This window comes from Anastrepha ludens, chromosome 3, assembly GCF_028408465.1.
Source record: "Anastrepha ludens isolate Willacy chromosome 3, idAnaLude1.1, whole genome shotgun sequence".
NCBI lineage: Eukaryota > Metazoa > Arthropoda > Insecta > Diptera > Tephritidae > Anastrepha > Anastrepha ludens.
This window is the reverse complement of record NC_071499.1, coordinates 69,179,405-69,199,292: the sequence shown is the minus strand read 5'-3', so window position 1 is coordinate 69,199,292 and position 19,888 is coordinate 69,179,405. Positions and strand designations below refer to the sequence as shown.

Below are 19,888 nucleotides of genomic sequence, written 5' to 3'. Positions count from 1 at the left end.
GGAATATTTCACTACCGACTTCTAGGCGTCACTTTTAAAAAAGTCTCGCCATGCAAGAGATCAACCAAAATAACTCCGTTTAAAATGTCTAAAATGCAAATACGTGAGAAGTCGTATAACAAATGTTCTTTGGAATTAAATATGGTACCTAATTTTTTTATTTTGTTGGAGACAAGGATTTGGCCATCTTAGTATTAAGAGGCTGGCTTAGGACTTTGAAAACCACGCATTCCTCCTCTTAGTTCTCTTCCTTGGAATAAATCGGAAGGTAGAAAAAACTGGTAAAATAATCTATTGTCAATAGATTAACTGAAGACAACTTGTCATATTTGCAAAATGTACTTACATAGTTGTATAAGTATAATCATACGAACTAACTGCCGCGGCGTATGAGCAACATTAAATTTCTTTGTAAAAAATACTTTAAATATTACTTATTCGCCACTTAGAATCTCACATGATAAACATTGCTTTATTTCCACAACTGAAAACAAAAAACCAAAAAGGACACGCAAACAAAAACAAAAAACCATTTTATTTCAAAGCAATTCGCAAAGTGTCGAACTCTGGGTGTGCATTTTGGTCAAAACAAACAAACATTGCCATTAAGCTGAATATGGCATGGTGGCATTCAACTAAAAAACCTCTAAATGCAATGGAAAGACCGGCTTAACAAACGAACAAACTCTAGTGTATGTTCACATGAGTAGGTAAGTTTTTTCTTCAACATACACAATCAAGTGAAAGAGCAAACAAATATTGTACTGAAACAATGAAAATCATAGAGCTGCAGGGTTTAATAGGAATATTGCTTGCAAGAAAATACTACCGCTCCTCACCCCACCCCACTGCCCAATGCCCATCCGGGCAGCGCACACTTCAATGTCCAACCAAGTGAAGTTTATGGCGCCAATAAAATGTATTTCATGCTTCCTTAATTTTTATTTCACTTCTTCGTCTGCTCATTCACCTCGCTTGGCAGAAAATTTAATAGCATGAATTTTCGTATTTCTCGCATTTTTGCGGCTGGACGATGATGCGAAAATGCACGAGCGAATGGATACTTTTAGGTGTTTTTTTTTTTTTTTTTGCCTTTTAACGATATGTACAATCAAAAAAGCAACAGCGAGGGGCGTACAAATATTTGATAGTAAAGTATATGACAGTGCGACCGGTATCTAACAGTTGGTGTAAATAATTGTATCAACAAATATACAACAGCCGTTTGTTATAGCGGTACGTTTATCAGAGGCCAAAAATAAATACAGTCGTGGTCAAAATAAAAGTAGAGTAGTACGTCCATAGGGATAGCAACGTGGCGCAAGCGGCCGTTCAAGTCCTCGGGTCCCATTAGGTAACATCTTACAAACTGGCTATGGAAAGTGTGTCATAATAAGACGAAGATACTTTCAAATACTTTTCTGATTTTCTAGTTACCCGAAGACTCTGACTTTGAAGTAAATCGAATTGCTGACAAAGCAAAGATCGTTAACTCCCTTTATAGGTCCAAGGCGCTTCTGGGGCTTAGACAAGAACGTAATATTAACCCTCCCTCACCCTTCAGTTCATGGGGGATTGATTATACTGCGATACTCTACCAAAAAACTCAACAGCTCATTTTCCTCAAAAGCTAATAAACCATTTGCCGTTCGGAGTCGGTAGGGCCATCCATTTGCGGAAAAACATCAAAGCGGACTTTACAAATAGGAGAAGGAGCAGGGACAAATACCCAATAAAGAGTGTAAAAGACAATTCTATAATCTGACACATAGTGGCTTTAAAATCTTACAATCGAACGCTTTAAGGAATGCACAAACTTATCTAGAAACAACACAAAAATTATCTGACAGTAGACCGAGCTAACTAACTGACTAACTGAGAACTTATTCCAGTAAAATCTGCAGATTCTCTGGAGTACAGATCGAAACTACAATATTATATAATTGAGTGATGACCTGCGCTGATATACGCAAACCCTGCGTAACCATCTCCTTGTATTTACAGTCCACCATCATTTTGATGGTGAAATAGTTTCTAGAATTATATAAACGTTTAAAGTTACTCACTAACAATTGATGCCATGAGCGGGAGGAGGCCTCGTTAATATCGTTTTTTGTGCCGGTGATTAATCATTTGATTCATCTCATTTAGTTATATGTGGAGCGGTTTTGTATGGTAAACACTATCTTTGGAGTGATGAAACCCATTTTCAAAACCCATTATTAAGTCATCAGCACTAAAAGACAATATCGTTCGCGAGGTTAATGGCATCTCGACATCACTTCTCCAGCGAGTGGCATGAAGTCCGGTTAACATTTAGGGGAAATAATTAAAAAAAAAAAGATCCGCACATGTTTTCTTTGCAATAGTTATTGAAATTACTTTTGTGACTAGTTTTTAATTATTTTTTTATTTAGCTTTTAATTCTGCCACCGAACACCCTGTAGTGAAACCTCTAAATCTTTTTGCGTGCTCAGACGAAATTTTTTTTATGGTCATATTGAGTTTGCAATTTTTTGCCTGAGAGTTTTTAGAATAAATAAGAAAAGAGCTTAAATTCATACCGGAGCGAAATATCTGATTCGAGTAAAGTATTCCGAGTAATAACTTCTTAAAAGATTCCTAATGGGTTAGAATCTCACCCACGAAACAGTCGTTTAGACCACTTCCTTATAAAGTCTAAATAAAATGTCATTTTGGTAGGTCGCTAGAGGGTTAAAGTGTTCGAGAAAATTATTCACCGGAAAATTTCACTAAGTACGAACGTAAAAGTGCACAGAAAATAACAAACAAATTTGTCCCCTTGAAATATTCAATTACTTTTTATGCTTTCTTTCCATGGTATTTACTTTGCGAATGAATAAAACTGCTACCCTATTTTAAGAAAATAATAATCATAATATACATATATATAATATATATGCATATATATATATATATATATCTATGTAATATATATATCTGAGGAGTATTGTTACAAGTCATTCGAAGTAACACTGACAAGATTAATAGCATATGTATTAGGCCGGGTCGATTTGTGGGGAGGCAAAAAAATCGCCCATTGCTCTGTGAAAATCATATTCTAGGGATTAAAATAAGAAACTTTGCCGAAGGAACCATACCTCTAAAACGAATGCTGATGTCCCCCAATTTGGGTCGAACTTTTTAGTTTCTTTTCTCATGTAAAGGCCAAAAATGGTGATATTTTGAAATGATTGTATGGGGAACCCCTCATGCCACTGGCATGGGTGGATCGGCCGTCCAAAGTTAGTGGGGGTCGATTGGAGCACTCTAAATGGGTCAAAGTGGGATTTTTCGTTCTATCCAAATTGGGGGACATCAGAATTCGTTTTAGAGGTATGGTTCCTTCCGCAAAATTTCTTATTTTGATCCCTAGAATATGATTTTCACAGAGCAATGGGCAATTTTTTTGCCTCCTCACAAATCGACCCGGCCTAATGTGTATATAAGTATATATCCGTCTCGCCAAAAAATGATTTTTAAAAAAGTGTCTTTTTACATCGAATTGATTCCTCCTTAATGCGTGCGATATTAGAACAAAATTTTAATTTCTTCAAATATGCTCAAAAATACATAATTATATTAGACCTTTGTAACCTTTTTGCTTCAAAAGTTTTGAAAAAGGATTTTTTAGCTTCCTTGTAAACCCTAAGTAACTTCACTACCCCAACAAAAATAAAAACAAAAAAGGGGAAAAATGTGAAATAAGGCATACTTATATTCTAAGTACGTTTTTATAACTTGCTTAGGAATTAAAGCGTATATTTTATCTTACCGGTTTATTTACACTTTTTCTTTTTTTGCCGCTACTGTATTGTCATATATTTTTGTGTTTACTTGGATACCTACACATCTTTCTCAAGATATTTATAACTCCTATTTGTGGGCTACAAGAAAGTAGCAAATTATTTGCGTTTTTCCTTTTTTCACAGCTGCCAACTATTTCCTATAGAATTTTCTTCCACCACGACTCCTCGTCTTTGTTGGGCGTAAATTTCTCGGCTACATTGCCGGTAATGTGCTTTTCGCTCATTTGTTGCTACCAATTTATGTGGCCATAAGTTGTTGGGTAGTTGTCTTTGCTGTTTATTAAAAGGTGATTTTTATGCGCCCATCAAGGTGGACGTCATGTGAGAATTTTTATTTTCGTGCAACAATATAAGTTTGCTTGGGTATGTGCTTTGACAGCTATGGCAGGAAGTTGGCGTCCAGACAGTAAATCCGGACGTGGAGTTGATGACAGCTTTGATTATACATAGTAAAACTACAGTTGCTCTGAATTCACTTACCGCAATCACGCTAATTGGTATTACAGCACACACATTCATGTGATTCACTAAGTGGTTACTTTACTAACTGTGTGCTTTAGTTCAAAGACACCTGTTGTGTATTCTTACCAGTTCCCGTAAGTAGCCTCTATTTATATATGATGCTCTTACATGACTAAGAATTTTCGTCTATTTCGTTATGCAGCTCAGCCACCTAAATATTGGCAAGATTTCTTTATTTTTTGTTCATGTATTAATTTGGATAATTTTTTTATATAAAAAAATAGTTCAGTCCTTAGTAAATGCCATAACAATTCAAGTTTTAAACTTTGTACAAAATTTCTAGAAATTCGAAAAAATCTAATTATAATCTAAATGAATAAATAAACTAAACTAAATAAACTTTTTGAATGCTTTAAATCAACTTGAGACCAAATGAAGAAAACTTCAATGCACTGTACCACAAAAAAATGTGAAGTTTAAAGACAAAGCAGCTGGTGGTTCAATATCGCAGTGCACGAAATACTAAATGTGGCGTCTTCCGAAATCCACTATTTTATTTTTCGTGTTTTTGACATCCGACGACCTCATCCGATCAAATGAAAACAAAAGGAAGAGAAGTTACTGGTTTGTAAATATTCATTGAAAGGCTTGGTAGTATTGTGATTTTAAGATTTTTGATTTCTAGATTAAACAAATTATTTAAAATGAGGTACCCCGTGTTAAATTATGGAAACACGAATTATGGAAATGTCTCCAAATACATTTTTTTCCAGTTTTGCCGATGACGCCGTGGCCACTCCCCCTCACACTCTTCTTTCTGTTTGTTTATTTTAAGAGATGATCTCGCCGCCAGCGAATTTGGAAGGCGCAATCTCGCATTCTATCATTTTTGGTGTAATATTCTAAAGCTTTCCTCACTCGTCAGTGATATACCGCATTAGTGTCTTTTTTTAGTAGCCGCATAGTGTAATTATATAAATTTTCAGACAGAAGGAAAAAAATTAGCAATAAACGTGACAGATGTTGCTTCTAAAGCAACTCACCATTCATATTTCGTTTAAAGCTTCCTTAACGCTTTCTCCAGCATATCTAAAAATATAATCGATATCGTAGAATATTCGTTGTATTCATTGTTTAAAATTTTATACTTCCACTTTTCGTTTAACAGATTGGCTTCCTGGATGTAGTAATACCACCCGATTTTGTTGCTGAAGATACCTCATCAGATGTAATTGTACCAGAAGGCAGCTCAGTCAAATTAACGTGTCGGTGAGTAGAAAATAAAAATGAAAAACAAGGCACGTTTTAACGGAAGAACAAAGAATGAAAAGCTCTTTGGAAATATATATATTTTTCTTTTAATTATAAACCTTGCCTTGTGTCTTTGGGCTTACATACATAAGGCCTTAGATTCCCTTCTTGTTGCAGATATCAACTTAATGCTAGAATTTACATAAGTCAACGCCAATCTTTAGTTTTTACTACTCACTTTTTAACAGTCTGAACAAGCTGAAAAATATTAAGTGTTTTAAAAATGAGCTTAGAAAACATGTTACCAAATATGATATTAACCTGTTAAGCGATTAGTTTTTCTTAGACAGCTCGATTTACTGTGCTGAATTAATTTCAAGCGAAGACTGCCGGTGCAAAACCGGTTTTCAGCCAAATATTGGATTCACCGTGCGCGTTGGCTGAACGATTATGATAACGATTATCGGGAAATGCAGTATTCATGCTTACTTTATAATGTCAAAATAACAGGGAAATTTTCGTTTTATGCTTAACTTTAAATTTCATAGAAAATGCAATTTCCTTTTTCGGCATGACGCACATATACGGCATTAACTAAAAATGAACTTTTGAAATTGACGCATATATACGACATATTCACTTAACAGGTTAAGTTCTTTTATCTGCCTCTCGGTTTCCCCCCATTAGCTTACCTTTTTCGACTTATCGAGTTAACGCTTCTCTCTCTCTCTCTCTCTCTCTCTCTCTCTCTCTCTCTCATATTTTAAATGTACTCGTCTTAGAAACAAGTTTTAGATTTAAAATTTAAATATGCTTAAATATATCCAAAGGTTATTGTATTGAATATCAATAAACAAATACATAATTTTTATTGTGGTATAACTAGAATTCATATTTAAAACTATTTACCACTCACTGAATTTCACATACCCGCAAGCTTTTGTAATTATTTTTTTAATTGTGTGCAGAAGAACTGCAGTTATGTTTAGGTCCACCGTATGGACGCCCATCTGGCTGTGTCTCGGCTTACGAGAACTGTGACGGTTGACCGGCGACAAAAAGGGCATCATAACCCCTCATGTCCAGCACTAGCTGATGTGGCTTGTGACCCAACGAAACCTCCACACTTATTATTGGGAAGAAAGCGCTTCAAGAATACGTTGTGAGCTGGCATCAATATAATTTCGATAACGAAATATTGAGGTATGACCGAAAGAATTCTTAGACACTCCTGAAATAAATTCAAGTGCACCAGCACTAAGCCCAGACTCTTCATCGCCGCTTTACTATTGACTTCTTCCTTGATAGCGACTACTTCCACTTGGATGGCACTGAAAACATGACGAAGGATAAATTTAAGTTTAAAGTAGATCTTGTTACAGAAAACTCTTCCACAAACTTTTCTGTCCAACTTTAGACCATTGACGAATAGATGCACTGAGCCTTTATTTACGAATCTTACGTCCTTTTCTCAAGCCTTCCTTAAGACTAATTGGGCTGAGAAGGTTTCTGCTGGACACAACGTAAGTGCAGTGGTCAATCCCATCGATTGTGAACCCGAAATTTCTAGTACTTTTAAGGAAAGGTTTCTAGTACCTTTTGGTACTTTTTAAGGACGGCACGAAAATTTAGCCTCTGCCAGGGGCACTTGAAAGAAATGTACGAAATTTCTTTCTGAGATATTGCAATGAAGAGCATTACTTTTACTTCAGATTTGTGCTTGGATTTTAATTTCACATTGAAACCATATTTGTAAGCATCATTTATATAAAATCGATCACCTGAGATTTGCTGATAAAAAATAGCTTTCGTGATAAAAAGCGCATGCATTTTTCTTGAAATTTCCAATATTTGTTTGGCGATGTGTTCGGGTGAACTCATTTTACTTTTATAAAGCACTTTATTTTCAATTATCTTTACGTTTCGGAGGTATAACACCGATTACATTCATTTCTACGGCGTCTCGTTGGCTTATGTCATATTTTGTTGTCGAACTTATTCTTAAGGGCTCTTTGGCCCCACTGCCTCATTTTGTTTTCACGCTCATAGCATTAAGACTTCTACATATATAAAATAGGTCCTAGAACTTACTCGCTTTTAAAAAAAGATTATAACTAAATAAACAAACCCCATTATATGTCGACATCACAAAAATATTGCCATTCGCCCTTTGAAAATGTTGAAAAACCATAGAAACGTATTGCGAAAAACCCCATCATTAATTAGTTGAGCATCTTTTATGTATTTGAATAGTTCCAGCGCTGGGTTGAGGGTCGTTTGAAAAGTCGGTGCAAAAATAAAAACCACTTAATTGTTTGGGGTAAACCCTTTTATTATGCGACATAGCGGCCATTCGGAATTCAGAGAGAACGTAGGTTCGAATCCCGGTGAAACACCAAAATTAAGAAAAAGTTTTTTTCTAATAGCGGTCGCCCCACGGCAGGCAATGGCAAACCTCGGAGCGTATTTCTGCTATGAAAAAGCTCCTCGTAAAAAATATCTGCCGTTCGGAGTCGGCTTGAAACTTTAGGTCCCTCCATTTTGTGGAACAACATCAAGACGCACACCTCAAATAGGAGGAGGAGCTCGGTCAAACACCCAAAAAGGGTATACGCGCCAATTATATATATATATATATATTTCAAAGATTGATGCGCCGACGAAAATATACTACTCGGTCGATACTGTTCTCGATTTGGAAGAAGCTGTTCAATTTCCTACAGAATTTCTAAATTCTTTGAAACCGTCTGGACTCCCTCCTCACAAAATGGAAAATCTTTGAAATAATCAAGTTATTTACTTTATCTACTTGTTCGTTAGTTGGTGACAGAATAGCTCTTTCTTTAAACCAAGATATTGTCTTATAACTTATGCTATCAATCTCAGAATAGACATTGTTGACTAACTCTTGGATGTTGTCTATCAAAATACAAAGGTTTTCTAGGTTAATCCGTCCCTCACTTTGTGTTAATTCTCCATTACCAACTTTTAGCTTAAGATGACGAAACCCTCATATTAGTTTTAAGCTCTAATTTTTTGACATGCGACCAAAGGTGGGATCTTTTTAGCGAAGCATTTATTTCGTCAGCACGTGTTCCTCGAGTCACAACTGGTAGGATTTGACGGAAATCTCCTGAGAACAGAATTGTACATCCACCCATAGGTGCATTTTTGTTGCGCAAATCGCGCATTGTCCTATCCAGTGCTTCCACAGACGTTTTATTTGACATGGTAGCTTCGTCCCAGGCTATTAATGAGCAGTCACGCATCAATTTTCCTGTATTGCTCTGTCTAGAAACACTACAGACGCTGTTATCATCATCGGTGGCGATTTTGAGTGGGAGCTTGATTGTAGAGTGTGCGGTTCGGCCTCCTTTCAAAAGAGTAGCGGCAATGCCGGATGACGCAACAGCTAACGCAATTTTTCCGGTAGACTTCAATTACTAATTACTGATGTAATATCTTGAAAAATATTATTTTTAATTATATGCTGTAAAGAGCCATATACATAGATCTATATTAAAACAACAATGTATTTAAGGTATTTAATTGGATAAGGATTAATGCTGTACCTATTTGTTGAAATCACTTCGAAAATAAGCTATTAGTTGTCGTAAAATGTAAATGACAAAAAATGTTATTGTATGGAATCGATAGCAAACTTAACGCGTTCCGAATCAATAAAAACTATTCAAAAACTGTATTTTAATTATGTGAGATTTACTAATATAGAACGTGAAAATAGCGGTTTATTTCGCTGTAAAATTGTATGTACATATACATAATTACATGGAATTCAGTATATACATACATACATATGTACATACGTCCGAAATGAAATAATGCGAGCGATTCGTAAATACATACATACATACGTCACCATACGATGTAATTCAACATTAATGAGGTGTGGTGAGATTATCGCTTAACGCCTGTTGCTTCATTCGGTTGACAGCGAACAAACACACAAACATTTTTTTTGGAAAAAGAGCTGCTTTTGTTTAAACAATTTTGGTTAAATAACAAATAAATCAATTATTTTTTTTTATGCAGAACGAAAGTAAATATTTCAAAGTGAAACTTCAAGAAAGTTTCATTTTAATTGGTTGATTCGTTTATGATTTATGGCCGTGAAAACAAAAAAATTATGTTTTTTTGCCACATTTTGACTGATTGCCACGCCGCCTTTACATATTTCTTCACATTATATAGATATAAACCTTCCTCTTCAATCAATCTATCTTAAAAAAAAAACCGCATCAAAATCCGTTGCGTAGTTTTAAAGATTTAAGCGTATACGGGGACATAAGGACAGAAAAAACGACTTTGTTTTATAATTTGTAGTGATATTCTCCTTTTAGGCTTAAATACGAGTACTTCGTCTAACGTTGTTCTAGTTTTTTGATATCTTCCGAATAATAGGATTTGTCCAAGTCCGAAAAATAACCATTTGTTTCTGCAATCACCTCCTCGTTTGAATAAAATATTTTTCCTACCAGCCGTTTCTACAAATTCGGGAACTAATAGTTGCCACCACAACTGCTTAGACGTGAATTGCTGCGTTTTCGTGATGGAAAATTAAAATCACTCGACTTCCTCTATTCAAACGAATTCTTACACAAAGAAATAGGCCGATCTGGCTGAAACTTGTGTGTGCTCCCTAGAAATGCTACTAACTAAACATAATCCCGACACCTCGATTACTTTGCACGGATTTTTCAAACGACCGTCGTATTGCTGCCAACTGCTGGTAGCATAATAGTTTCCTTAGGCCAATTGAGTTAACTTTACATTGGACGTGAATTTTAATAAACATTTGGGCATTTATTGGTTTTAAACAAGACGACTCTATACAAGTTGATGGCACTAGAGCAACAAAAGCATTTACATATACAGAGTATCCGGTGACAGAATTACGAGTTAGAAGCTTAATTAAAAAAGAATTGCTAATAATAAAAGTTTAATTCAATAACTATTACAAAGAAAACATGTGCTGAGCTAATTTTTTTTTTTAATTATTCCCTCTAAATGTTAACCGGATACACTCATAGAATCTGGCCTTCGTACTTTGTGCCACTCTCTAGAAAAGTGATGTCGGGATGCCATTAACCTCGCGAAAGATGTTTCCTTTTAGTGCTGAGATGGTCGCTGGGTTTGTTTCATAGATTTTACTTTTTTTTGACTGTACTTTGCTACTAAATTTCTATTAAAATGTAAAATTAGGCACTTCAAATACCAAATCACAAGAAAAATGTAGAAATCAGCCGCTCTAGTGCACCTTGCATGAATTTGCCTTGATTTCAAATGAGATGTGTAACCGCAGTTAAACCTAAACTGCAGTTAAAAATCGGCTGAGTTACAGCCTATATAAGAATATATTGCACATAAATTTTTCAGAAACTTAAAAGAGCTCTTAACTTCAGTTCAGTTCATTGTGAAAATAGGCTTTTATGCGCAAGGCCTTCTCTCAATTAATTGCCTCATATGGCTGTTTGTTAACAGTTGCAGTTGTGCGGTGAATGTTGAATCCATCTATGCAACATTAGACTTTGTTTGTTTTAGTTCTATAAATTTTTTTATCTCACTATCATCTTACGGCTATCATACATACGTACATACGCACTCGAAATAGTTATAGTTTCCACTCTCAGCTCATCAAACTGGCTCAAAGTCATTTGTAGAAATTTTTTGCAAACAAAAAAACCACTTCACTCACAGTAGTAATAAAACCACAACAAATAACTCAACAAAATCTTGCTGCCCCATCGTTAGAGGCGTGTGTGTCCACCATTAAGTATGTAATAATGTCAACAAATTAAGCGACACTTCATTCTTCTTGATTTAGTGGGCAGAACTTTGCCATTTCGCTGGTTTCATTTGCCACACTCGCTTGCCCTCCATTGGCACTGACCCAAGCATACGGACACTAAATGTACCACAAAGTAGCAAAATTTCTACCACATTTTCCACAATAATGAATGGAATGTATACTGCGGCATGGCGAAGGTTCGGCCATTCATTCTTCGAGTGAAGAGGAAGGAATAGGGGTATATGGATGGCAAAGTACAGCAGTAACGGGATTCCAAAGCACTTACTTTATTAGTGATTTATTGACTGGACGCACGTTCATGCACACACACATACAAATGTGCAAGTACGCATTGAAGCGCAGGGTAATGCATTGTAGAGCTTTAGTGAAGAGTCAAGTGAATTACGTTTAGTGTTTAACTTGCAACAAACTATTTGATTTAAAATATGTTGTATGCGTACCAAAATACTATCAAACAATTTTTTTATTGTTTGTTTTTTTTTGTTTGTATGCTTTTTATCATAACCCAGTCAAATCTGCCAGACCTTGAACTTAAATGGAATACTAAATAATTTCCGACCGACAAATGAATTAATTAATGCACTGCACTGCTCTACACTTCTTTCTTCGGCTGCTGTGGGAAAGTTTGCGCAAAAACTTTTCAACACTCTTGCATTTTTCTATTTGCCTGTTTTCGCTTACTAGCTGCTTGCTAGTTTCACACTTGTGTTTATCCGCCCAAAAGTATGCAAACATGCTTTGAAAGTCTAAGCCAGTCACTGACACTGAGCAAATGGACCTAACCGAGTTGGCTGCTGTTCAGGCATCACCATTGTTTTCATTTGTGCAACTGCCGGCTTTTGTTCGCTAGACGTTTGCCTGCAAGTAATATCATCATCAAAAGTGTTGCCTGCATACATTATGGGTTCTTTAAACAAAGACAGCACCTCTGGTGAGAAGAACAGACATCACAGCCTTGCTGGCATATTTTTGCCATCACATTTATTTTTTTGTTTCTGTTTCTTTGTATAAGCGCCCAAAGAGATCTAAAATTCCTGCTAGTGACATCTGTTTGTTGGGCAAAGCGGCAAAAATAGCTAATAAATTTAAGGAGCTTAGACAGTAAATATTTTTAAAAACATTAAGCAAAATTCAATAGCATAATTTTTAAAAGTTGTTAGTCGATTAGTATTGAGTAGAAAATTGTTTGTGGTTTGTCATCATACGGTATGGGTAATCTTGAAAATATTTAAACCCTTAAGAGGAATTCCGTTGGTTTATTATAAAGCCTGCCCATGTATCCATCAAAATAAGCCCACATTATTCATATACGAGCATTTCAATTACATTATTACTACAGAAAAATTAAACTTCCGATTCGGCCACGCAATTTCAGTTCGATTTCGGTTCCACTTTGGGTCTTGTTCAGTGCTGCAGATGGTTTTTACCTTTTCGCCTTTTTATTAATAAGAGTACTGGATTTTTAAAAAAATATTTGTTTATTTTTTACTGTGACCCTTTAATCTGTTAGATTCAGTTTTGGTTTGGCTTCGGTTGAAATTAGCTGAAGTACGGTTTGGCTTTAAAAATCAATGTACGGTCGTTCTCTAATTATTACTAATTGTATTTGTTAGACGCCACTCTTCTCATTTTTTCTTCTCTTTATATTGTACTTATACAATTTTGTATTCTACTTTTGTACATTTTACCCTTGAGTGAGCAGCTTTTATATGAAGGATCTATATGAAGTCCACATAAAACGATTGAAAAAAGTCCAGCAGATCTTTCCTCCCTTTGCTCTACGTTCTATTAACTTTTCTGGCCCGATTCCGTCCTATGGATCACAGTGAAGATTAATTAGTTTATTGCGAGGAGAACTCTCTTGTCAATGTCTTTCATTTTTGATCTGTTTTCCGACATGATTGATTAACTTTTTCTTCTTCGACCAATATTTATTTATGTTCCATGTAGATATTTTCGTGATTTTGAAGTTTTACATGTTGGTCTTAACGGTCTGTGGTGCTATATTACATTATTTGAATTTAACTTTTTCTAAAAATTTTTAGATTTAGATTTGTCTAATACCAAATCTGTAGATATTCTTTTTGATTGGTGCGTTAATCACTTAAGCGATTTTAGAGCTAGAGTGATTGGATCCATTCGGACAACATGACGTAGCCGGCAGAGCAGCTGCATCTTTATCCGCCCCACTATGCCTATGTCGCCATAAAGTTCATACTGCTAAACTGTACTACAATTAAAAATATAATAAGTTGTTGGCTAATATTTATTCATTGTTTATTTATTACTTAAGTCTCAAATGCCGATTGTACAAATTAGACATAAATAAGGGAATAAATAAAAAGTATTTCTATATATATTTACGGGCATCTACTTCACCACCTAAACTGCTTATCAAAAGAATAAAGAATAAATTTATAATAGGATATTTTTTTCAAATTATTTTCCTATTTCCTCAGCGCTCGTGGCTATCCCGAACCGATCGTGACCTGGCGCCGAGAAGACGGCAATGAAATCGTGCTCAAAGACAGTATTGGTACAAAGTCTATGGGTAAGTAAATATTAACTAATTCTTCCTTGAAAATTATTATAATTGAAACTAAATTAGAATAACACTCACTGTGACAGACATTTCGCTTATTGTAAATTTGAAACAAGTAATTTATTTACTTTTTTCTAAATACCGATTTTGTTTCTTCCTGCATTCTATCTTTTACATAGTGTCCTCATTTCGTGGTGAAGTGTTAAAGCTGACGAAAATTTCACGCAACGAAATGGGCTCGTACCTCTGCATTGCATCAAACGGTGTGCCGCCGTCGGTCTCCAAGCGCATCTCGCTCAGCATACATTGTAAGTACTGAATATATATATATATATGTATGTATATATATATATATACATATACATATAAACATACATATACATACATATACACATATAAATTATATATATTATATGACATAGGTATATATGATAGTTACCATCATATACATACATCACAACAACACAGTTTTCCTAAAATGAAAGAGCAGATGGTCGGTTGTCGGCGTAGCTGCTCATTAATTACCGCATGCTCATGTTGCCTCTACACTGTCTTTTACCTTATCGTGTTACTCATTGACTTCAAAAAGTAGTCCTGCCAGCTACTTTACCGCACTAACCACCCATCATTGTGTAATTTTTTTTTCAATTTGGCAACTTATCACTCAGCTGCAGCTCGTTGCGCACAAGTGGCTCACTTTGCCAAGCGGCCTTTTAGTAGCAAGCAGTCAAATGTGTGATACAAAGGTCTGCCTGCAGCTTAACTTATGTACCGTACAGCAACCAACTGACCACCACAATGTCTATTATTGTTCACGAAAAGTGCCGGTGAGCTTAACCTGCAGCATATCCTTTTACTCGTTACCTCATGAATTTCTCTCTCCACACTTTCTATCCTACTAGGTAAGTTCCCATTGTTTTTCATGTTATTTCTTTTGTTGTTATTTTTCGTTTCTTGTTTTTTTTATATGCCTTCAAACGTGTTATCCCGCATTTAAACTTCACTAACACTTTGTCAAATAGAAAGGCGTAAATTTTGCAAACATCCAGTACAGTCCTCTTTTATGTATCTCCTCCTTTATTCCTGAAGTCTCATTTCCCACTTCCTTATTACATACTGTCATTTTTACTCCTTTCTTTATTCGGTAATTTTTTACTGTTGATTTTCTGTTGGCCGTTGGCTTAAGTTTTTTGTCAAAACGTCGCCAGCACGTGCTGTATTCAGTGCGCTCAACTGCATCCACTAACAGTTCACTCAATCAAGTGGCGTGCAACAGCAATACGAATATTCTTCTTTACAACGTGGCGCTAGCATAGTTTGTCGGCTTTGGCCGAAACACGAATCACTGCAGCTATAAAGATGACATGTGGAGCAAATGTGGCTACACGACGTGCTTCACTTAGCTCAGGGTCCTTGTTTTCTGTTATTTGTTATTTGTTTAAGGAACTATTGTTCAACTGGTTTTTGGCATTACATCTGTCTGAATGCATTTCTGAGGCAGTTTAATTTAGCTGGATTATTTGGGTTTTATGTATGCGAAGCTAATAAAGGGCAATCAAGGAGCCTAAGTAGCATCAGTAAGAGAAAATACACGCCTGTGTATAAAAATATGTGGACTCCCTCCATATAGAAATGTTTCTAATATTTTTCATAAGCCTTCTGTGAATTCTTCCCACATTTCCATCCAGCTCTTCTAAGGGGCAAATAGAATGCATCTCATAGCATCTTTATTATTGTTTATTTATAAAAAAAAATTTCGTTTAAAGAAATAACTCCTTTATTTTCCACTATTGTGCAGTTCAATTTAATAAATAATATTGTAGAATCTTATTTTTTTAGTCATGCAGACGTTCCTAAATTTCATCAATATAAAATATATAGCAATATGCGCAGAAGAGATAGCATTACCTCATTAATCAGTCAAAAAAAAACTACAAAATCAAATTCAAAAATTTATTTCGGATCTTCAGTGAGCTTTTCTTGGTTTAGCTGAAGTAAATGCATCGGCAATAAAACTCAAATTCAACTTCCTGTCTAATGTTGATTTTAAATACAGAGCAACTAGACCTGAAGCCCCTGGACCAGCACGAACTTTTAAGTTCTCTTTTTAGCAGCTCCGCGGATGGGGATATCTCCACCAAAATACCACAACAACGGCGCTCAAACGGCAGTCGGTTCTACGTTATTGTAACGACATGGATTTATATCCATAACCAAGAAATTTCAAACCTGCAGCATTCCCTGTAATTGTATGGGATATGTATGTCACAACAATATCAACAACCACAACGGCAGCAGAACTTTGGAAAACAAAAAATACTTTAATTCTTAAATTCGTAATTTTGCACTAAACTTTGAACGGAAACTTTGTGTAAAATTTAAAAAATATTCAACAAACTTTCATTAAAACTTTAAACTTTTCTTTTTAATCAGAATCTTCAAGAAAATTTCGAGTATGTTCGCATTCGAGTTCAAGATTTTTTCGCATGTTTTCGAACAGTCCGAGCAAATGAGCAAAAAGTACTTGCACTCTTCTGCTCAGCACTAGAAAATTTTCGAGTATGTATATCGACCATTTTCGAGTAATTCTAGCAATACTTTTGAGTATTTCAACTTTTTTGTCAGCTTTTTTTTACTTTGTTAGAAAACGAAAGAAATGCTAATAAATAAAATTTACCGTTTTTAGCTGATCAAATTGTTCAAAAGCACGAAAATTTCGAACAGACATTTGATCAATTCCGCAATGAACAAATTACAAGCGAATATTGAGCTATTCGTACTGCTCCATATCGGAGTATCTGGAGCTCTAGTATACCGGTTTATAACCCTTTGAATTTCGGTACAATAAAGTGCAAATTAAAGTATTTTCCTTGTTGATTTGTATATTTTCTCCATATAAAAAAATGTCGTCATCCGTTAAGGCCCTCGCCTCATTTGAAATGGTGTTTTCTGGGAATTTATTTGAAAGCGTGTAAAATAGTAACCAAAAAAAATGTTTTCAGTATTAATTTTTTGATCCACTATTAAAAAATAAATTTTTTTTTTGCCATACAATCAAAAAGTTGCCAGCTTTCAAAAAATGGTCTTGAATAACAGGTATGTCGCTGGCGACACGGATTCCGCGGCTAGCAGGTTGTCTGAAATAAAAAACAAAAATTTTTTGTTCAGTATGAATTTCATTATCGTATGAACTACGATCTTTTGAACGAACCTCGTATGGCCAAAAAATAATTTGTATTTTTTAACAATGGATTAGAAAATAAAATACCCACGCTTTAAAGAAACACACAAAACACACCATTTTAAATGAGGCGACGGCCTTAAATGGAATAAAATGCATAATATCGTCAACAAAAAAATATTAAAAACCAACGCGAGGGGATCAAACTCCGAAGTTACAGTTTATTGCACCAAAATTGAAGCTGCCACAAAACTACACACCCGTAATCTTTCTTCGGTATGATTTTTTTTTGAAAAATAACGAAATGGCGGACTTTTGAAAAAAAGGTATGTTTTTCGGGTTTAAATCTGGGAAAAGCTGTAGTGTGAAAAGTTAGGGCTGAAAAGAAACGAAAGTAGCACCTGACAGAATGACAAGCCTACAGAATAACAATCACTTTAACGTTTTCGTTTCAGATTTACTGAAGAGGCAAAATCCTATTGATAAGTCACCTATCATTTTTTTAAGGCGCTTACTTTGGTGCCACACTACTGCAAAAAAAAATTGTAAAAAAAATTTTTTTTTTGTATTATTTGATGTCAATAATAACATACTAGAAAATATCTATAAAAAATGAGTATTTGACCAGACTACTAACTTAATTGATAGCTGCCAAAATTGTAAGTTAAAGGTTAGGTTAGATTAGCCTGGTTGGCATTAAGACCTTTTGTACCCTAGCGATACCAGATGGAGACCGTCCTCTATGAATACAAAAAGTAGAACCGCTTTTGAGATATCCCCCAGATCCTCAAACAGTGTGGCTCCCAGGCATTTTAAACGCTTTTTAATAATGCCGGACAAACGCACAGAAGGTGTTCTAAAGTTTCCTCAACATCCTCTCTGTATTTCCTGCATTTATCCGTGTTAGCAATCCCTATCTTGTACGCGTGTGCTGCCAATAGTTTATGACCTGTTAACATACCTATGATAGTTCTGCAATCCTTTCGCGAGAGCGTAAGCACGAATTGAGTAAGTTTTTTGTCGTTAGTTGTACACATAACTTTTGCTGTTTTGCATGTGGTCAGAATAGTCCACCTAGCTTCCACTCGCTTTTTCATGAAGTCGTCTATTTCGTTATATATTGTATTTAGCAGTTTTAGTTCTCTTGTTCAAATGGTAGTCTAACAGCACTTTTTCCCATCTCATCTACTATTTCGTTCCCCATAATGCTTTTGTGACCAGGTATCCAATAGATATGCAGCCTACTTTTTGCGGCTAGCCTTTCTATGGCCTCCCTGCTCCGTTGTGCATTTTTTTACTTCCTACAATATGAGCTCTTTGCTTTTATTGCTGCTTGACTGTCCACGTATATGTTAATTATTGAGTTCTTTCTTCTTTTTGCGGAGGTTAGCGTCTTTCCCCACAGCAAAAACTTCTGTTTGGAAAATACTGCTCTGGTCTGGCAGCTTGATAGGCTGTAAATGCCCGCTCCCACTCTTTCTAAAGTTTTAGAGCCATCTGTGTAGATGTGAAAAGTCCTATGGCCAGGCTTCATGCCTCTGAGCCATCCCTCCTCTTCAATTGTAGTACAAAACCTTCTCTCCCAATTAAAGTATGGAGTCATGTAGTCTGTGCAACCTGAACTCCTCTTTCCTATTGAGCTATATCCGAAAGTTCTACAGGTGAATACTCCTGTAAGCAAAAAACAGAATTAAAAAACAAAGGCTAAAAACATCCGCTCTTGCTTTTAAAGGTCATGCTGAAAAGGTATCAATGCTATTGAAAATTTGTCGATTCTTATAAAATTTGATGTTTTTAAAGTGCAAATCTCATTTTTTGCACCTTTTGAAGTTATGCCAGAGTATTGGATCTCCTTTTTTCAACTCTTCTTAACATTTAAAACCTCTTTATTAATTATACAAAGCTTTTGAATTTACTGAATACGGGTCAAAACAATATAAATGTATTCCTACCAAAAACAAACAACAACAATATAGCAGATAATACTTAAGAGAGCATAACAACATTCTTGAAAAAGGAGTACCTTACCTTGTGGCATAGCCTCAAATATAGCAAAAAAGTGTTTCCGACCTTTTTTAAAGAAAATCCCTTAAAATAAGTTTTAAATACAAGAATGGATTTTTAAAACTCTGTTTTTGCAGGCTGTACATAGCCATACCACATTTATTAGAAGAAAAAAAAAACGCATGCAGTGAAGACAATTTGTCACGCATACAAAGTTCTTTAAGTAATTCAATAAAAATTTGGTATTTTCTTTGCTTGAAGTTGGCGTTTTAGTGATTTTTTATCCAAAAATAGGCTGCAGTTGTGAGAGAGAGACTTAGCTGCTTAAACGAGAAGAAAAAACAACAAACTTGAAAAAAATCTAAATAAGGCAAAAAAATTTCACACAACAATTCCCGCACTCGCGGACAATGTGACCAAATGATAAGTAAAAAGCAAAGTAAAAAAATTATATTTGACAATGTTTATAATTTTGTAAAATATACATTTTTTAAAAATTAGTTCAATAATTCACTCAGTTTTATTTAGCTTTACTTTTTTCAACATCTGTCGCATTGCGGTTATTGTTGGTGTTCTTCTCCTTTCAGCAGTCAAACCTCTCTCGCTACCTCAGTGTTGCCTAGTTTTGGATATAACAATGCACTAAAATGCCCATTTAAAGAAAATAAAATACCAAATTTGTATTGAGTTACTTAAAGAACTTTGTATGTGTGACAAATTGTCTTTAAAATGTGCGTTTTGTTTTTTTGATTAATGTGTAATAGTTATGTACAATTTAATTTATGAGT

The 19,888-nt window shown here is 35.1% G+C and overlaps 1 protein-coding gene across 1 annotated transcript in view; it reads left to right on the top strand.

The window, feature by feature from the left end:
• The window catches only part of LOC128858184 (lachesin), a 123,755-nt gene that overhangs the window by 70,535 nt on the left and 33,332 nt on the right, over positions 1-19,888 (top strand). Inside the window, exons 4-6 of the mRNA XM_054094237.1 lie at positions 5,461-5,561; positions 13,833-13,924; positions 14,095-14,223. Of these exons, the coding sequence (XP_053950212.1) occupies positions 5,461-5,561; positions 13,833-13,924; positions 14,095-14,223 (322 nt within the window). The remainder of the gene's footprint in view (positions 1-5,460; positions 5,562-13,832; positions 13,925-14,094; positions 14,224-19,888) is intronic.